We start from the raw sequence: 20,674 nt of genomic DNA, 5'->3' as shown, positions 1-20,674 counted from the left end.
AAATGTTGAATTTATCTCTGGTCAGGTCGAAGTTAGAAATTTTTGCTGGTCTAGTAATGTCACACTATGCGCAAGGGGTGTGATTCCCTGGCTTGTGTACACCTCCCAGCAGTAGCTCTGATCCAGATAGCATGAGCATAAATAGAAGGGTAGCAGCAGTGAGGGCCTGGCTGAGCGGTGCCGAGTACAAACCCACCCGTTTCAGGTGGCTCACGACACTGCTATTCCTACGGACGCTCGGGATGAGAGCCAGTGCGAGTAAGCATACACAAGCAGGGGAATCACACTCCTAGCACGCAGTGCGGGCACAGCCTTCGGGAGGCAACATCTTCTGTGACGTTTTTATACTGGCAAAAGCTCTAACAGAGATGTAGTTGTAACTTATACCAATTCTTTGAGCACAACAAGCTATCCTGGCAAAACACTTTTTTGCCCAGTACACACTGCGTCTACACTAGGAAGGCTCGTTGATGCTGCAATGAGCTTTATTGGGTTGTGTATTTTTAAATACGAATAAGCTAAAGCACCTTTGAATCTAAAGGCACAAGAAATTCCTTTTATGAAAATACCAATGAACGACGCACTAAAGGTTTTATTCAGAACTGCGATATTAAAACAGTAAATACAGCAGGTAAAGGGCTTTGTCCCTTTCAAAATTTCCCTTCTTCCCATCCTCCTCTTAAAAACCATTGTCCATAGCAAGGGAGAGATTCAATAAAGATGAAGACTGGGGTGACCAGCAAGCCGTGTGCACTGCCATATGGGAGTCCCCGACGCGATACCAGTTCTGGTCCGTGTGTTACAGGGGCAGCAGGCCCAGCTGCTGGGGCTAAGAGTGTCCCTCTCTTTCAGAGCTCTAGAACAGAGCTCTGCAGCCGGGCGATCGCGAGGGAGCCTCAGGAGGGGATTGGGGGCAGGCAGGCAGGCCCCTCCCGCACAGGCATTGTAGAAGAAACAAGTGAAAGGGACAAAGATGATTTTTTTGGCCATTTGATGCATCCTGGCTCACAAAAGTTTGAGAACCACTGCTCGAGAACCACCCCTCTGGGCAATTAAAAAGCTGCGCCGGGGGGGCTCTGAGGAGAGTTACACCCAGTGTATGTCAATGAAAAGAATAACTGCTGGTCAGGAAGGGGTATTTCTTGGGAGGGGGAGCAGGAGTAAGCCCTCCCAGACCCCCAGTTTTTTTTTCCTAATGAAAAAGAACTTAAATAGCCTGACATTACTATGCCCACTGTGTTCAAAACAGCCCACACATTGCAAAGGACTCATAACAATGATTATTGGGCTGGATTGCTTTTTCTTTTTTTAAAAAAAACACCCAAGTTTCATTTTGCAGCAATCTAGGGTTTATTAGAAAGGAAATGACAAATGACCAAGAATGCAAAGCAATAAACAAACCCAGGGTAAAATGCATCAAAGCATATTCAAGAGCAGAGATATTACACTTTAATGAAAATCCAGTTTCTGTGGGAATAAATTGGAGTAAGATCTAAAGGCCGTCTCAAGCAGGAAGGGGCAGGGGGCGTGCACAGAATTCTAACTCCGTCCATTGGCACCCAGCAGCTCTCTCAGACTCGGACTAGGAACTATGTGTCTGTGAGGAAGCTACTGTCCCCTCCCCTGACAAGATATGGTGTGTGCAGGGTTCAAAGATGGGGCAGCAGATGAAGGGAGTATCTGGGCTTTGCAGCTCTGAAGAAAATGGACTCAGTCCTTCCAAGGACAATAGGCAGAAAAGTAATGGAGAACCAGCCCAAAATGAGCTCTCTTGCACTGACAAGGTGGGTGAGGGCACATCTTCTATGGGACCAACTTCTGCTGGTGAAAGAAAAGTGGTCCAGCCACACCGAGCTCTTCTTCAGGCCTGTGTAGCGCAGAAGCTTGTCTCACTCTCACCAATAGGAGTGGGTCCAATAAAAGAGTGGTTCTCAACCAGCGGTATGTGTACCGCTGGGGGTACGCACAGGTCTTCCAGGGGGTACATCAACTCATCTAGATAGTTGCCTAGTTTTACAATAGGCTACATAACAAGCACCAGCAAAGTCAGTACAAACTAAAATTTCATACAATGACTTGTTTATACTGCTCTACCCACACCTCTACCCCGATATAACACAAATTCAGATATAACACGGTAAAGCAGTGCTCCGGGGAGGGCAGGGCTGCGCACTCCGGTGGATCAAAGCAAGTTCGATATAACGTGGTTTCACCTATAACGTGGTAAGATTTTTTGGCTCCCGAGGACAGCGTTCTATCGAGGTAGAGGTGTACTATACACTGAAATGCAAGTACAATATTTATATTATTTTACAATGATATAGTAAAAATGAGAAAGTAAGCAATTTTTCAGTAATAGTATGATTTTTGTAAGCAAGTAGTTTTTAAGTGAGGTGAAACCTGGGGGTACACAAGACAAATCAGCTTCCTGAAAGGGGTACAGTCATCTGGAAAGGTTGAGAGCCATGCAATAAAAGCTATTACCTCACCCACCTTGTCTCTCTAATATCCCGTGACTGACAGGGCTACACCACCACTGCATATCTACCAGTGCCAGACACACTGTGTGCCTGCTTATGACACTGCCAGGCTCAGGGGGAAATGTCCCCCTCTGCAATCATTTTGCTGTATGAATTGGGGGTAGAGGGAGGGCAATAGAGTTAAAGTTGCTGCATGCAGCCAGTACAAGGGGACAGAGAATGTGGCCAAAACAACGTTCCTTCCCACATCCCCATGAGGGACCTGCTCAGTAATCTCGCTGAGCCACTGCAGTACTTTGGCTAACAAAAATAATAAAGTACTCAGATGAGCTCTTAGCGTGCGCACGTAACTGGGGAACTCCTGGCTTACAACGCAAATGTGAGTGAGCAAGCGTATGAGCGAGACTTCTGCCTCCCGCCCCACAGCCAGAGTGGTGCTGAGCACAGACTGGGAAGGAAAGGCTGAAGGGATATATTCCAGAGAACACTCGCCGTCAGGTGCTCGTCTAATCATTCATTCCTTTCTCCCCTTTTCCCAGCCAGTTTCCATTTAAGCTTTAGAAAATCTTCTAGTAAACAAAAGCCCAATGTTGGCTTTTGCTCAGCTCTCCTGTAAGCAGAGGTCCCAGAGGAACGTGGGTATCTGGAATAGCGTTACGTGATTAGGATCATGACACGCCACAGATTTCTAACACCTCTTGGCTGTCACTCAGAAAGAAACCAATTACAATTCTGAATCCTCCCACCGAGGAGTGCCATTCAAAAGCCAATGAAGTTGTTTTCTTTTAACTCTTTGCCTATCTCTCAATGAGTGAATCGGTAGTTGGGGGGTCAGGAAAAGAGGCTGACACTCTTCTACTAGAGCAAATACTACTACTGGGAGATCTATCCTGTTTCGTGTTCCTGCCACAATTTTATAAAGGGTTAATCTCTCTGCTGGGGCTTTGCATGACTGCCAAGATACAGTGCAGTGAAAGTGCTGAAGGTACGGCAAGGATTATCAAGAAGGATTTGTTTATGTAATTCTCACCTTCCAGAATCCTCTCCAGCCTCTACCCTCACATTACGTCTGTATCAAACAGAATGAATACTGGCTTCTGCTCTCTTTGACATGGGGCTTTCATACAGCTGGCAAAGCCAAGGCTGCGCTGCAAGATACAAATCCAGGTTTGCATGAAGTTGGCAGAACGGCCTTTTGCCACAAGAACTTTCAGAACTTTGAGCTGGGTCAAGTTCTCTGCAGAGATCAGAATTCCCAAAGCTGTCTGCTGTTTAACTCCCCACCAAGCAATTGCAATGCAGTGCTCTCTTTGTACATTTATTTGATAATCAATAAATCAAGTCCAGTTTGATGGTTTGAAACTGAGCCAGTGATTTATAATGGAAATTAAGCCCTGCATTTTCAGAGCAAGGACTATGAAGCAAAGCTAAACTCATAATTTAAATGCAATCAAGATGTGCTCGCAGTCATTTTCTATTTATTCATTACAGAAATGACCATTTTTCTTTCCCCCTGTTTACGTTAGGAAGCAGCATCCCTGCATGAAGTACTAGAATGGAACAGCAGTGTCCTTCTCTTCTACCTGCACTTGGCTCATTTTTCACTTCGCTTCTTTAGCAGCTCCCAAAAGGCAGCAGTAGCCAATCAGGGCTCTGTGTTCCTTAATGCTCCAGGAGCGGCACTTCTAGAAGGAGAATGTTTTACGGAATTCCAGCCAAGAAGGGTCGTATAAGAATATCAAAGTTGCTTGGTTAAGCATGAAGAAATGTCAAAAAAAGTTGCACGTGGAACCTTCTCTCTACTCTTTGTGCGCGTGCAAAATAATAGTCTTCAATTATCGAGTTACATACTAGTTCTCAGTTAACACAATGCAACATAACGTTTTCCTTCAAACTACACGTGCAATGTTACAGCGGCACAGCTGCAGCAAGGCTGCTGTATCTTCAGTGTAGACACTCCCTGCAGCGACGGGAGGGGTTCTCCCATCAGCATAGGGAATCCACCTCCCCGAGAGGCGGGGGCTAGGTTGAAGGAAGAATTCTTCTATTGACCTCACAGGGTCTACACGGAGACTTACGTCGCTTACCTACATCGCTCAGGGTGTGGATTTTTCACACCCCGAGTGATGTAGCTGGGTTGACCTAACTTTTTAGTATAGGTCAGGCTTTAGATACCCACATGTAACTTCTCATAGTATAATGCACTACGCTGCCTACCCCAGTCAGACAGAGTCCATGAGTTGTGTAACAAGTGCACAGCAAGATTATTTAATTTACACGACACATTAAGTAGAATTGCAATCTAGCCCACAGCAAAGGGGCAGCTCGGTGCTGTGTTTAAAAGGTCAGAGTGTATTTAACCCAGTTAATAAGCTACGGGTACTTTTGTGTCTTTAGAGCAGTCGTCTCCAAACTTTTTTGATCGCGCATCCATATCAGTAAAAAATTTTTGAGCACGCACCCCCTGCCACGCCACAGGGCCGGCTCTACCATTTTTGCCGCCCCAAGCGAAAAAAAAAAAAAAAGACACTTGGACTCCCGCCCGAACTGCTGAAGCGGCGCTGCTCCGGAGGCACGCACCCCAAATGATCCTCTTGCGCACCCCCTGAGGTGCGCGCACCCCACTTTGGTTTAGAGGAACAAACAACCCATACTATTTCTCTGAACTGTCCAGGAGAGGGCTGGACACTTCAGGGCACACACTTCTGGGAAATTTGGGCCTGGGAGTGTGTTGGGGTCCCCTTGCTGGTTGTAACCAAGGCTGGTGAAAGCCAGAGACAGAGCTGCTGAAGTAGGGTTGTCTAGCACATAGACACTCAGGGTGTGGCCTGAATGCTTGTAGGCTGGTTGTAAGTGTCTCAGACTAGGAGCTACAGCAGCAAAGCACTGAAAGGCACCCAGGGTTGCAGGGCAAGTGGTGACAACCCCTCACTGGTCTGGTTTTCACCCTGAACCCCATAACAAAGTCTCCAGGTTGACAAGCCCAAGGGCTGTGGGAAAAAAATGTATTTTATATTGTATCATTTGAGAAATTTGTTAATATGCACACAGGGGAAGAGTTAAGGTTGTGCATCCAACCTTAACATTAACATATTCTGACTTCTGAGTGCTTAACCAAGCAACCTAAATGCTCTCAAAGAGAGATTTTCCAGGCTTTTTTTTATTTTTATTTTTTATGAAAGCAATCAATGCTCTCAAACTATGTGGCTCCACATCCCTGGAATATCCTGTCCTGTGTGCCTTATGAGATGTACACAATGGAGCGCCTCTCCTGTCCATCTGAGGAAGTGTGCAGTTTTTACCCTAGAGGATTCACAGTGAACAAACCTCCTGTGAAGCTCTGCATTGTTCGTTCACTGCACACCTTGCAAGATGACTAAGGAGAGAGCCAAAAGTTCCTCCTGCCGAGTCTTTCCCTCATCCACCACTCATGCTTGGTAACTATTTCACAGAATAAGTAAGTTAGCCATGCACGCACACCCAGTGCTGCCTCCTGCACCTATGGGCACTACAAGTTTTGTGCTATTGCTAAAGTTTACTGGGTACTTGAAGAGTGCAACCTTCAAATGCTCAGAACTCCGTCAAATCAAAACCTGAACACTCAAAGGCATTTCTCCTCAGTGAGCAAGTCACAGTCCAAAACTAATCTTTCTACCGCCAGCCATTTCAGTCCTTGAGCTGTTCAAGCCCCTTGCAAAAATATTTTTCAGAAATAATGAGGAACTGATTCTTTCCCCCCTACCTGCCTCCTTGTATTAAGAGGAAAGAACTGATTTTGCTCAATGCCCTTCCCCCACACCCAATCATCTCTAGTCAGATACTAAGCCCAGAAAACTTCATCCTGAATGATGAAAATTAATCCCTGAAAACAGGGGGTTAGAATGGAAACCATTATAGAACTCTCACTATAACAAATATTACCACTCTTTCTAGCATGTCGGAAAAAGGATGGAACCACGTGGCTGATGAAATAACCAGGGTACAAATTCTGTTTATGAACACAGTTCTTTTGCAGTTCTCAGAACATCCCAATTTTTAGGGAAAAACACCCAACAAATTATTTGGGCCTAATGGATGCAGAAAGAGGCTCTGTGTATTCACATGATTGATTCTCAGCCCATTTCCCCTTATATCAAATTAATATTCACGGAGCTTCAAATTTTTCTTTTTCTAAAAAAAAAAAGAAATTTTGTTTCATGAATGTGAAGTACTCAAGCTCAAATAATCGCTCCCCATACACAAGCCAATGTTGCTTTTTGATTGGCTGTCTACAGTGATTTATTATATTAATAAGACACCACTCTTGTGAGCAACTATCCTCGAAAGTAGACAAATGTTTTTAATAAGCATTGAGAGACAAAACATTACCCATTTTTAAATGGCACCATCAGCCCCAATTCTCTCTCTCTCTCTCTCTCTTTTTCCCTTTATAAACTTACTTACCATTTTCTGCACTTAGAAATGAGACCTTGAAACTCATCTTGACCAAAGCCAATTTTTGTATAAAGCCCAAAAGCTTGACGTTTAATCTGGCAACTAAACCCCATAGGTCAGAAATATTTCCCAATATATTACTGGCTTTGCTGCTGCTGTTGTCAAGAGAAAATTACTTACACTAGCAGTAGAGCTGATGAAGCACTGGACCAATGATTTTATTTCCTCTTAGTGATTCACATAAAAGAAAATTAAGATACTTGGAAACCTGCCTACAGTGTAGCTAGTTTCATAAAACACAGACGCAGCCAATTAGCTCACACTGTTACCCTATCCTGATATTTAAAAAACAAAACACACCATGTGCTTCAAGAATGAGCAGTAATGGATGCCTCATTGTTATTGCTTAGGGTGGGAGGAATTTCCTACTCATGAAATACAATTTTTCCATTTACTCGAAAAACGTAAATAACCAGCAGATGTTTATAAAAATATGTACTCAGCAGTATTCCTCTGATTCCTTTCCTGTTCGAGCACCATCATATTATTGGTTTGTGTGACAGACACACACTGTAATTCAATGGCAAAAAAACAAAGTAATTAAGAGGTATGGTTGCTTGGTGGTATGCTGTTCCCTTGCAGAACATTGAGTTGAGCAAAACAAACTTCTGAAAAGTAAGAAATGCACAGGTAAGATCTTCCCCGCAATCTTAACTCTGCTCTTCTTCAGCAATCCCCCAATATGCCTCTTAACACACACCCCATTTACTCTTCTACCCCACAGCTGCTGAAATGTACGAGCTCTGCACCTCCTTTTACAACTCGTTCACTCTCACCCACAAGATTTCATTTAACACAATTAAAAGACAAAAAGGACAAAACAACTGCAAAGGTTGCCCATGACATCTTCCCTCTACCCTCTTTGAGCAATGGATTAATACATACATACTCTCACTGGCCCTTGGCAACGTAAGTTTCAGGAGGTTCCAGATCCCGGTGTATGTACACGTGTGTACACACACACACACACACACACACACACACACACACACACACAGAGAGAGAGAGAGAGAGCCAGCTCCCCAGAAAGAATACCACACATTACAATTTAAGAAACATTTCACAACCTTTTACAAATCCCTCACACTTACCCGCAGGATACCATCTCAACTACAGTTTCACTTAATCAGCTTTAACACATTAGAATGCTCACATATTCCACCTCACTGCTGATATCCTTGGTAATAAAAGCCCTGTGCCCTGCTACTGACACCACCTACACAGAAATGAGACATACTGCGTCCTGAAGGTACACATGCACCTCTTCCCTTTGCTCTCACACACGAGGATGCAAAACATAGATCCCCTCATATCACAATCACAGCTCTCTTAGGCTAGGTCTACACTACAGCGGTGTTCCGACCTAAGATACGCAACTTCAGCTACGTGAATACCGTAGCTGAAGTTGCGTATTTTAGGTCGGCTTACCTGGTGGTGAGGACGGGGGAAAGCCGACCGCTGCCGCGCTGCCGCCGACTCCGCTACCGCCTCTTGTCGAGGTGGATTTCCGGAGTTGACGGCAGAGCGATCAGGGATCGATTTTACCGCGTCCTCACGAGACGCGGTAAGTCGATCCCCGATAAACCGATTGCTACCCGCCGGATCGGCGGGTAGTGAAGACGTAGCCTGTCACACCCCAAAGTAATCCACAGAGCTCACACAGTTCTACCAAGTAGAGCTAACTATTGGCTCTGCCATTCAGTGCAGCTACACCTGACACTGACCACGCTCGCGTTACCTGGAGTGCATGCAGGTAATAAATGCTTAAATTGCTCTCCTATCCCAGCTTGCTACTGACAATTCCCTTCCTACTAAACCCGGGTGTTCTGCTCTTTATATAATATACACAATTCTGCACTGAAATGATGCATACTGCATTGTGAAGGTACACATGTCGCTCCCTTCCTTTGCTCACACACGTTGGAGGGTGCAAAACATAGATCCTCTCATATCACAGTCACAGCTGTGTCACATACCTCAAAGTAACTCACATGTCTTCCTATCACATCTAGCCCTTTACCATGCAGGCCCAACTTCTGCCTCCACCAGTTAGTGTAGGACACCGAACACCCTGACTGCATTACAGTGTCTACAAATAATTCCCAGGGGCTACGGCCAGCTCCAGGGAACAGAGGGAATGAGGAACTGACAAACTCCCCCTCCACACACACACTTTGTCCTTTAATTGTGTTAGATGGAATTCTGTGGGTGAGAGTGAATGGTCTGTAAAAGGAGGTGCAGAGCTCGTACATTTCAGCCATGGTGGGACTGGCCAAGCAAAGGTGTATGTGTTAACGGGCACCCAGGGGCACTGTGGAAAGAGAGCAGAGTTAAGGTGCAACCTTACCTGTGCATTTCCTAGTTTCAGAAGTTTGAGTTTTGCTCAAACTTGTCTGCAAGGGGACTATGTACCAGCAAGGGGACTACATACCAGCAAGCAACCGTAACTCTGTATTAACAGACATGTTTGCTACTGAATTTCCCATTTTTTTGAACAGGAAAGATATGCTGTTGGGAGGAGTTGGTAATCATTTAGACAGCTATACATATCTCGTCCTGGAATTTGCATACTGAGCCAGCAAGCCAGCCTGCACTACTCCCCCACGCCCCATACACTCCCATTACCTGGGCCCCACCAGTCCTGCTTTGGCCTACCTCCCCACCCATGCTCTTGACCCACTCACTGCATTCCCCCCCCCCATCTCTCCTCCCTCCTGTATCCAGGAGTCCTCAACCACAAGCAGGGAACGCATCTCCCTGCAATCTTCACTCCCTGCCATACAAACATTTCTACTGCCATTACTTCTCCCCTCCTACAAACCGACTCACATGCGGTGCCTAGAGCAAAGGACAATTACGTTACAGTGGAATGGCGTTCCGGGTTATGTTCCACAATGGCTGGAGGCTGGAGTTTGTGTTAGGGTGGCGAGAGAAATCACAGACAAGGTTTCTGCTCCAAAATACTGACAACTTAATGCTTGAAAGATCCTCTGAGACCTAACCAATAGATAGGGCCCTACCAAATTCACGGTCCATTTTGGTCAATTTCAATGGATTTAAAAAATTGTCAATTTAATTATTTCAGCTATTTCAATCTGAAATTTCAAAGTGTTGTGATTGTAGGAGTCTGAACCCAAAGAGGAGTTGTGGGGGAGGGGGTCCGCAAGGTTATTGTAGAGAGGAGTTGCGGTACTGCTACCCTTATTTCTGCGCTGCTGCTGGCAGCGGTGCTGCCTCAGAGCTGGGGTGGGCAGCTGGAGAGCGGTGGCTGCTGGCCTGGAGCCCAGCTCTGAAGGCAGAGCCGCCGCCAGCAGCAGCACAGAAGTAAGGATGGCCTGGTATGGTGCTGCCTGCAGAGCTGGGCCCTCAGTCAGCAGCCGCCACTCTCCGGCCACCCAGCTCTGAAGGCAGCACAAAAGTAAGGGTGGCAATACTGTAACCCCCACCCCTAAAATAACCTTGTGACCCCCCTGCAACTCTCTTTTGGGTCAGGACCCCCAATCTGAGAAACGCTGGTCTCCCCCGTGAGTATATAGGGTACAGTATAGGGTAAAAGCACACAAAAGACCAGATTTCACGGTCCGTGACGTTTTTCCTGCCTGTGAATTTCGTAGGGCCCTACCAACAGATGTAGAGGTGTCAGAGCTCATAATGTTTCTATGCCATACCGCACACATTTTCTGGGCAGCCACGAACACTCCCATTTCCCAATTAATATTCTTTGGACACATATTAATAGCTTTCATATTGTCGCTGTGGCAATTATTCAGACACTTGGCCAGATCAAACTATCACAGCCTATGGACACAAGTCTCTGAGACTGTCCAAATCTGCTCTCATACATTGAGGTGTACAGCGGGGATCAGGGGCAGATCATTTCCACCCAAGGGAATCACCACAGTGTCTGGTAAATCACAACCTCTTAAAAGTCAGCACTTAGATGCCACAGAGTGGGCAAAACATGATGCCAATGCAGGCTACCTCTTCACGCCCGAATCAGTCTGTAGCCAGCACTTCCCATGTCCTTCCTCTCCCACAAACTTCTGCAACCTTGCGATCCAGGAATTCCCCAGAATCCATGCATTGGCAGTCCTGGCAGCACACATTTCTTTCCCCTCAGCAGTCAAAGTACCTGTGCTGTCAGTTCCAAATCCCTGCATGACGCGTCTTTGGAAACACCATGTTAATCTGCCCTGAGATCAGCATTAGCCATCTCCCCTCCACCCTCCAGGGCTAAGAAATTACAGATTTTCCCAAGCAAACAATTTGAGGCTTGCCAACCACCCATTCTAAATTTACCGCCCCTTCTGCAGCCACAACTCCTCTCCCAGTCCCCACACCCTCACCTACCCCCACACAAAGTCCTCTGTCTGTCTCCTGCCCATGTATCTCAAAGGAGATTCAGCATCACCACAATTTCCACTGCCACCCTCTTTCCTTGCTGTAATTGTAATTTCTTTTAAGTAACCAAGGCTGCGGGAGTTTTTCCTGGGAGCTATTTCAGATCCTCAGTTGCTGTCAAACCCCCTTTTCTGAGATAAAGGAGATTTTACAAGATGCCTGTGAGTAGGTCACAGCTCTAAAGCTGCACTCAAACAAGCAGGATCAAATCTAACTTGGAGTGGAGGACATGCTCTGCTGACACTGGGATTAAATAGTCTTCACTTAAGGCAGCATTCTCAATGATTTCCTCCGCTTGTTTTAGCATCAGCACAGCCAGAAACTTAAATGCAAAGGTGGGAAGAAAGCCGCGTCTGTGCCCTTGCTGCTGGAATACAGGGGCTTCATTACACAGCAAAAGGAGAGTGACATTTATTGTAACAACCAAGTTGTTTTTATTGTTCTTGATCTCTGGGCTGGCAGGGAAGAATGATTAATCTCCAGCATTTTCCCAGGAAAGTTAACCTGAATACACCTTTGTGCTGCCTGGCTCAGAGCAAGATCATTTGTTGTCACAAGCACACACAAAACAAAACTTGCTTTTAAAGAGGGACTTCCACATCCAACAAAGTCTTAAAAGAGTTGCTAGAAAAGCTTGTATTGGATTTGGACAGGCCTTCTTTGCCATGTACTAACTGTAGAGACCAGCGTCACCGTGACGACTTACACCCGCCTCATGCTTGAACCTGTGACCAAGTCTTGTCTTTGCTTTACTTACCCATCTACCCACCCACCCTATTCCATCTTGCAGGCTTGTGAGGATCAGTTAACATTTGCAAGGTACACCTAGTCCTCAGTGTGCTAGGGAAGTGTTAACTCCAGTGTAAGGACGTCACTCCTCTGCTTACGACATGTATCTGTTATGGAAATGATCGCAATGTGACAATTCAGCAATGTGACAATTATAACTTTGCTATAGAATTAAGCAAGAAGAAGGTGACAAGTGGGGAGGGAGAAACCCCCCTTTTGAACACAAATGTCTCAGGTAACTTGTAAGGGAAGTTATGGGGAAAACACACAAAATACTTAATACGACATGGACCCTGCTGCTTTGAAACAAACCCTCATCATTGAGGAGACATCTGTTGTCAAGTTCCTTTGGCTGAAAGCCCCACGACCAGGGGCTGGGCTCCCCTCTCCCCTGCTTTAGAATCTGTTCTCACTGTTGGGGCAGAGTTTAGTCCATGGCCCAGTTACTTTGTTTAGTGGGGGACTGAATTTTTGTTTGTTACTCTGAGTTGTGTATGTAATTTGTGCTTCTCGTGGTGGATGTAACTGGAGCACCTAACTGCCACTGTGCGATGCGTAACAACTCAGTCACGGCATCAGCATGTCAGCTATTGATGGATAATACAATGCTTTGGAAGCTGCAGCCACGCTTAACCTTCACAGTAAGGCAACGCTGCTTAGCTGACTGGACCAGTGGCACCAACAAGCAGACCCTCCCCACATACTGGCACTCCTACTCACAGCTTTTACTTCATGCTCTGGGGCTCTTTCTCTGGTAACATTCCACTAAATCCTCCCCTCCCTCTGATCGTCTCTCTGTTCCTCTGCCCACATTTTACAGGCAAGGTGGTTACGTGGATCAAAGAAGTAGCAGGGAGGGGGGTGTGCGAGCAACGCTCTCATTCCATAGGATGAACAGAAAAGGAATGACGAGGGAAGGGAGAGCGCATTGCGCCCACACTTCCAGGGGTCAGCATCCCAGGGTTGTGATTCAAGAAACATGAATGGAGGGAGAATATTACCTTCATGACCGGTTGAGCAAAATATTTTGCGCTCCAGTCACAAAATCCTGTCTGCATTGTGGCCGAAATGAAGATTTTGTGTCCAACAGCATCATCTGCATCATCAGTGGTCTGCCCAGGAAGAGAACACAGAGGTAAACATTTTTTGTTAATGATGCTGTCCATCCCCATTCAAAGTGCTGGCTCTCTTCCCAGAGCCCACACGGAACTAATATCATAGGCCGACTTCAACCGCAAAGAGAAATTGAGCAGATAGATGCTGAAAGGTGCTGCCGAGATATGAGATTGTGCACGCCACGCTTTGAAAGAACAGCCCCTCTGTTAGCTCCTCAGGGAGAGCACGGAGACGCTAACCAGCACATAGCATGGGCTCCAGTAATGATTAGGGCCTCTGGGCACTGCTATTTTGTAAGCATGAAGTAATAGCACTGGCTCCTTTCCATGGCCTGTCTGGAGTCTAACATAGGGCACAATTGGGGATAGGGAAAATGATTCAAGAAAAAACTATTGTCCCAAACCTCAGAACAGGGGCCAGCATACGTACAGGCATAAAAAGGGTGAAAAGGCATATAGAAGAAGGAGGGAAAGGCCACTCTCAACCCTCATCCAGCTCATTAAAGATGCGTCTGTCTTTGGGACTGGATGGCCAAGGTGGCTTCGTAATGGGATACACCGAGTTTCAACTCTAAGTTGCTGACTTGAATCTGGTCCCTCCTGCCCAGTAGTGTACCAAAGGCATTACCATCTGACTGCTGTGCAGTGGCTGATGGGAAGTGAATTGTTGGGGGCCACTCTCCAATTCCTAGCAGCCAGCTGTCCACCTCACAGAGCATCGTTACAGTTGGCAGTCTTGGCAGAGAGGCCAAGGACTGAACGAGCCATGGAGGCTGAATTCCCCTCTCCTCCCCGAGGTGGTTGGTCCTGGTAGGGCAGGGAAGCTGTAACGCTGCTGAGTGGGCTGCATCGGTGCAGAGAGGAATTCAGTCGCCAGGTCTGACCATGGGGCACTTTCTAACAGCACTATCTGCACACACCAGTGAGTGGGGCTCTTCTCCTTCCGCGAGAAAGCTGCTTCCCCCCCGTTTTTCTCACGTGTGGTACAGTTTGGAAGCGTCTGTGAAAGAGCCTCCAAGGGCTAGAAAGATCCAAGCTCAGAGTGAAATGAAATGACGTGTGAAAACATGCCTAGCACCTGCCTGGCTCTAGCCAGTGCTGGCAGTATGTAAATCCCTCACTGACCCCAGCTCTTACTCATTGCGCTTCCTTCTGCAGTCAGACACTAAAACACTCCTGCATTCTCTCCCAGGGGTGGCAGCTCTGGTCAAATGGACCTAGCATGGGATGGGGGCAGGAGTTCCACTGGGTTCCCATGGGCTGCATTCCCTGCTCCTGCCACTGACGCAGAACAAGTCACCACCTGTGTGTGTCAGGTTCCCCGTTAGTGAAGTAGGGATAACTACACCTGCTCGCCTTTGAAAAGTACTAAACAAGGACCAAGTATTGTCTGAGCATCAACCCAATGAACCCTTTTGGCACTGAACAATGAAAACACTAGATGCATCTGACCTGTGTGCTTCTCCACTGCAGCCGGTATGGACTGTTGTTCTTTCTATCTAGGCTGGAGAGCACATGCATATTCTGACAGTAGCAGAGGGATTAGGAAGATCTGAGTGCACCATGACCGACAACTGTGTGACACGGGCTGCTCCTGTGGGGCCCACCAACACTAAAGGTGCTTGTTGAAAGGATCTGACATTCTCTCCTGCAATAAAGGACAGCGACTGACTCCTGGCCTCTGAGAATGTCTCTGAAACTTTGTTCATTAAGGTGAGGTAGCAGCCTCAATTTATGTAAAGTAACTGAATGTTTACAGAACAATAAATAACCTTTTCCAATTAAACACTTCTCTGAAGCAGCAGCAGCTAGTAATGTCGCATCAAGAGCCACAAAGCGACATTTATCCTGGAGACGAGGAAAAATAATCAATTTCATTTTTTACTTTATTGATGTTGGCAGGATTAGAGGAAACTAAACTGGAGTCAGTGGCAGCTGCAAAAAGCAAAGAAGGATATTTAGAAAGTAGGAGAGCAAAGAACAGGACGTGTGACAAAAAGTACACAAGGTAGAGGGGTCACGGCTAGTAGAAAGATCCATTTTACCTGATCTGGCCCTTTGTCAAACATTTTCCTCGTCCTGGGGAACTGGTGGGAGTGGGGGGTGTACTGGACCCCAAGACTGCCTACATTTGAAGGTCTTACAGATGGGAGGTCCCGGCTGACTGGCGGTTTTGTCACGTCGTTTGTCAGGCTGGAGATACTTGTGCTGGTAGTTGGAGGAGACCCTCTAGTATTGGGAAAGAACACAGGGATGAACACACTTTCTGAACCAAGCTGATGAACATCCACTGAAATTCAGGCTTCTCCGGGGTGGAATACAACCAAATAATGGCTTCCACCTTTGAGAAAGGACCAGTTTCCTACAACGTGAGCAAGGGGGAAAATCCATCTACCGGGGGACGACTACAACTAGACTATAAACCTGGGTGCTGGAGAAGGGCATGCCCTCAAAATCACTAACTGTGCCACCTCTGCATCTTTCCTTGCCATTGTTTTTATTTTAGAAGGTACAGGTTTGTTCTTTTGTTTTTTAGGCTTTATACTTCACTGCCATCTCCCTCCAAAATAAAAACGAGTCTTGGCTGCTGTGCCAAACCTAAATTCAGGTCTAGAGATTTAAACAGCTTTGCTCACTGGGGAACACTGAGGTTGCCATGGTCACAATGATTCATATGAACACAGTTATGACACCTTACCCAAGACATGTTAACAGTGATTCTAGCTCACCAAGGAGTTCAGGGATCATGTCAGCTCATGACAACGCTGCAGAGTATAAGGCAGAGATAACCTGATGTTTTCCCTGTTCCATGGCCAGTAACAAACACATGGCTACAGAATCTTTACATGTTTGTGTCCCTTTTACGCTGTGAGGTTTTCTGGCATGACGTTTGCAAGGGTGCAAGGGCCAGTTGTTGTTTTCCACTGGGCGAGAGGTTGGGGTTGGGAATAACCACAACAGAAGCTCATTTCGAAAGCCCAGACTTGCCCATGTCATTCTTGCTCTGGATCACTTTAGACGCAGCCTCTGCTGTTGATCAGGTAACCCTGGGTCCTCACCATTTCAGAGTGGAGAGCAGACAGATCAGTTCTATGGGGAAATGTAGGTCCCATCTACCTCAGATCAAACCAATGAGGGATGAGAGCATGAGTCTTTATCCTGCTTTCTCCACTTACCTGCAGTCAGTGTGCCAGGCTCCTCCTTGTCCTGATGAGGGCGACAGAGGGAAATCCCCAGCTTTTTACAGGGATTTCTCCTTTACCAGTGTTTAGAGGAAGACCAGACAGAAAGCGACTGAGAGTTCTGCAAGTTTCTCATCTGTGTCTCAGTTAACTGGGGTGGCTGAATGGCTTGTGGTGGGGAACGAGTGCACAAATCCACTCAGCTGGAACCGTCAAGGTAACAACATTTAGGAGGCTACTTACCCCACTTGGTGGATGTGCATGCCCTTGTTGGTAGGGCTGGCTGGGGCAGACTGCGTGAGGGAGGAGCTGTCAAGGATGCGCTGGGGGCGGGCATTTACTGTTGCCTAGGAAAAAATCAAAGTATTCCACAACTGAGAGGGTGCAAACATCAACTGCAGTTATTTATTCTCTAATAAAATCCCATGTCTCTGGTTAAATGTGGTTAAACTCTTAACAAAGTGGGGTTTGAAAACATGTATCAATGGCTCCTGAACAGTTCCCATCCAAATACTATTAGATTATTAAATAACTTGGTCAGTCAGGAAACATGTATCTGAAAAGACCCTTCTGCTACTTACTGAGAAAGGCTTTTGAGTGACATGTAATCCCTTCCCGTAATTAAATTACCATCTAAGATCTGCACTAGCATTTGTAAAAGGCTGCCAATGGGCAAGTAGCAAGCTTGGGGGTTACCTTGCAGCAACGAGATTTTTCTCTCTCATATCTCAGGAAAGAAGTGCTGGATTTCCTATCCTACTCAAAATTTACCCTCCTTCAAGCAAAAGTTCCAATCCAGATTTCACACTCCTGTAGGAACTTTCACTGTAAGTACAGCTGTTACCCAAAGTTTCCTCCTATCTTCTTCCCATCGCCCACTTCCAGGTCCTGCATAATAATATTGAACTTCTACACCTTGAGTAGTAAGGGGACCAAAAAAAAAAAAAAAAAGGCACCAAGGAAAAAAAAAAAAAAAAAAAAAAAAAAAAAAAAAGGCCCCCATGGCTAAACAACAGAGTAAAAGAACTGGTTACAGGCAAAAATACTGGAAGTCAAATCTTCTTGAAGAAAATAAAAAGAGGCATAAAACTCTGGCAAGTCAAGGGTAAAAGTTTAATTAGACAGTCTGAGAAAGAATTTGGAGGAGCAACTAGCAAAAGACAAAAATGAACAGCAAAAATATTTAAAGTACATCAGAAGCAGGAAGGCTTCTAAAGAATCAGTGCGGTCACTGGACAATCAAGATGCTAAAGGTGCACTCAAGGAAGACAACGCAATGGCGGAGAAGCTATATGAATTGTTTGCACCTGTCTTTATTGCAGAGGATGTGAGAGAGATTCCCACACCGGAGCCATTCATTTTAGGTGACAAATCTGAGGAACAGTCTCAGGTTGAGAAGTCAATAGAGGTGGTTTTGGAACAAATTGATAAATTAAACTATAAAAAGTCCCCAGGACTCGATAGTATTCACCCAAGAGTTCTGAAGGAACTCGTATATGAAATTGCAGAACTATTAACTGGGGTATGTAACCTGTCATTTAAATCAGCTTCCGTAACGGATGATTTGAGGATAGTTAACGTAACGCCAATTTTTTTTAAAAAGCTCCAGAGGCGATCCTGGCAATTACAGGCCAGTAAGCTAACTTCAGTACCAGGCAAATTGGTTGAAACTAGAGGAAAGAACAGAATTATCAGACACAAACACAATTTGTTGTGGAAAGTCAACATGGCTTTTGTGCAGGGAAATCATGCCACACCAATCTATCAGAATTCTTTGACAGGGTCAAACATGTGGACAAGGGTGATCCAGTGGATACAGTGTACTTGGACTTTCAGAAAACCTTTGACAAGGTCCCTCACAAAAGGCTCTTAAGCAAACTAAGCAGTCATGGGATAAGAGGGAAGGTCCTCTCATGGATCAGTAACTGGTTAAAAGACAGGAAACAAAGGATAGGAATAAATAGTCAATTTTCAGAATGGAGAAAGATAAATAGTGTTGTTCCTCAGGGATCTGTATCGGGACCAATGCTGTTGAACACATTTGTAAATGATCTGGTAAAAGGTGCAAACAGGGAGGGGCAAAATTTGCAGAAGATACAAAATTACTCAAGATAGTTAAGTCCAAAGCTGACTGCAAAGAGTTACAAAGGGATCTCACTAAACTGGGTGACTGGGCAGCAAAAAAGGCAGATGAAATTCAACGTTGATAAGTGCAAAGTAATGCACATTGGAAAACATAATCCCAGTTATGCATACAAAATGATGAGGTCTAAATTAGCTGTTAAAACTCAAGGAAGAGATCTTGGGGTCATTGTGGATAGCTCTCTGAAAATATCTGTTCAGTGTGCAGCGGCAATCAAAAAAGCAAACAGAACATTAGGAACCATTAGGAAAGAGAGAGATAGTAAGACCATAAAAATGCCACTTTATAAATCCCTGGCATCCTGAATACTGCATGCAGTTCTGGTCACCCATCCAAAAAAATATATATATACATCAGAAATGGAAAAGGTACAGAGAACGGCAACGAAAATGATTACGGGTATGGAACAATTTCCATATAAGGAGCTATTAAAAAGACTCGGCGAGTCCTGTGGCACCTTTAAGACTAACAGATGTATTGGAGCATAAGCTTTCGTGGGTGAATGCCCACTTCGTCGGATGCATGTACATGACTCTCTGTTGCTTTTTACAGATCCAGACTAACACGGCTACCCCTCTGATACTTGACACCATGCAAGGCACTGCATTTAGCCGTATGGAATGGAAATCTATCGTACATGCATCCGACAAAGTGGGCATTCACCCACGAAAGCTTATGCTCCAATACATCTGTTAGTCTTAAAGGTGCCACAGGACTCTCTGTTGCTTTTTACAGATCCAGACTAACACGGCTACCCCTCTGATATTAAAAAGACTGACATTGTTCAGCTTGGAAAAGAGACAACTAAGGGGGGATATAATAGAGGTCTATAAAATCAGGAATGCTGTGGCAAAAGTGAATAAAGTGAATAAAAAAGTGTTATTTACCCCTTCACATAACACAAGAACCAGGAGTCATTCTGGATAGGTCCATCAATCGCTATAAGCCAGGATGGGCAGGGATGGTGTTCCTAGCCTCTGTTTGCCAGAAGCTGGGAATGGGCAACAGGGGATGGATCACTTGATGATTACCTGTTCTGTTCATTCCCTCTGGGGCACCTGGCATTGGCCACTGTTGGAAGACAGGATACTGGGCTAGAAGGACCCTTGGTCTGACCGTTCTTATGTTCACCCAATGAAATTAATAGGCAGCAGACTAAAAACAAATATAAGGAAGTACTTCTTTACACAATGCCCAGTCAACCTGTGAAACTTGTTGCCACAGGATGTGGTGAAGGCCAGAACTACAACTGGATTAAAAAAATTAGATAAATTCACGGAGGACAGGTCCATCAATGGCTATTGTCCAAGATGGTCAGAGAGGCAACCCTGTGCTCTGAGTGTCCCTAAGCCTCTGACTGCCACATGCTGGGACTGGACGACAAGGGGGATCACTTGATGATTGCCTTGTTCTGTTCAATGCCTTTGAAGCATGTGGCATTGTCCACTCTTGGAAGACAGGATATTGGGCTAGATGGACCAGTGGTCTGACCCAGTGTGGCCGTTCTTATGTTCTCATGTTCAAAATTTCACCAGAGGATCTCAAAGCCCCTTACACACATGTAGCTTTACAACACTGCTGTGAGGAAGGCAAGGGATATATACAGGTCACTTCATCCACCACTGAAAAGCAGGCACCCCTGGAGTAAAAGGGGTCACTGTTTTAACAATGTTCAAAAAAAAGTTTAGAACGGGACAGTTCAACTGGAAATGCAAGAGAAATGATTTCCCATCCAGCTAAGGCTGGCTGTAGCTTCGAGTGGCAGCCAGAGGACGGACAGTGAGGAAATCAATAAACAGCTGTCGCTCTTTCCCCCAGCCTGCGCATGCTGCCAGCCCAGGGCAACCACACCCCCTTCTAAAAAAAGGAAAAATCTTCCGTTTGCTTAAAACCCCAAACCTCAGACCCTCCTGCTCCTCCTGGCTCTTGCATGCTGGAAGTGCTTTTAAGGGACAGAAGCGCCACTGCGCCATCAAAAACCTGCTGGAACTAAGTGCAGCAGTTCATGCTATCCCCCAAAAGTCACGTGGGCAAACTGACTTTTATCGCCTCTTGAAACACCTGGAGATT

At 45.7% G+C, this 20,674-nt stretch overlaps 1 protein-coding gene across 3 annotated transcripts in view; it reads right to left on the bottom strand.

The window, feature by feature from the left end:
• RPTOR (regulatory associated protein of MTOR complex 1) overlaps window positions 1–20,674 on the bottom strand; it is a 285,614-nt gene that overhangs the window by 43,395 nt on the left and 221,545 nt on the right. For all 3 annotated transcript variants that reach the window (XR_003899854.1, XM_024201510.2, XM_024201511.2), the window contains exons 22-24: window positions 16,705–16,808; window positions 15,325–15,508; window positions 13,166–13,276 (exon numbers count right to left, since the gene is read on the bottom strand). Coding sequence is in view for 2 of the 3 variants with exons in the window: in XM_024201510.2 (XP_024057278.1) it covers window positions 13,166–13,276; window positions 15,325–15,508; window positions 16,705–16,808 (399 nt within the window). In the remaining variant the exon portion in view is untranslated. The remainder of the gene's footprint in view (window positions 1–13,165; window positions 13,277–15,324; window positions 15,509–16,704; window positions 16,809–20,674) is intronic.

The sequence above is a fragment of the Terrapene carolina genome, unplaced genomic scaffold (assembly GCF_002925995.2).
Source record: "Terrapene carolina triunguis isolate 2854851 unplaced genomic scaffold, T_m_triunguis-2.0 Scaffold192, whole genome shotgun sequence".
In the NCBI taxonomy this organism is placed as follows: domain Eukaryota; kingdom Metazoa; phylum Chordata; order Testudines; family Emydidae; genus Terrapene; species Terrapene triunguis.
The sequence above is the reverse complement of the archived record's forward strand: the minus strand, read 5'-3'. Positions and strand labels throughout refer to the sequence as shown.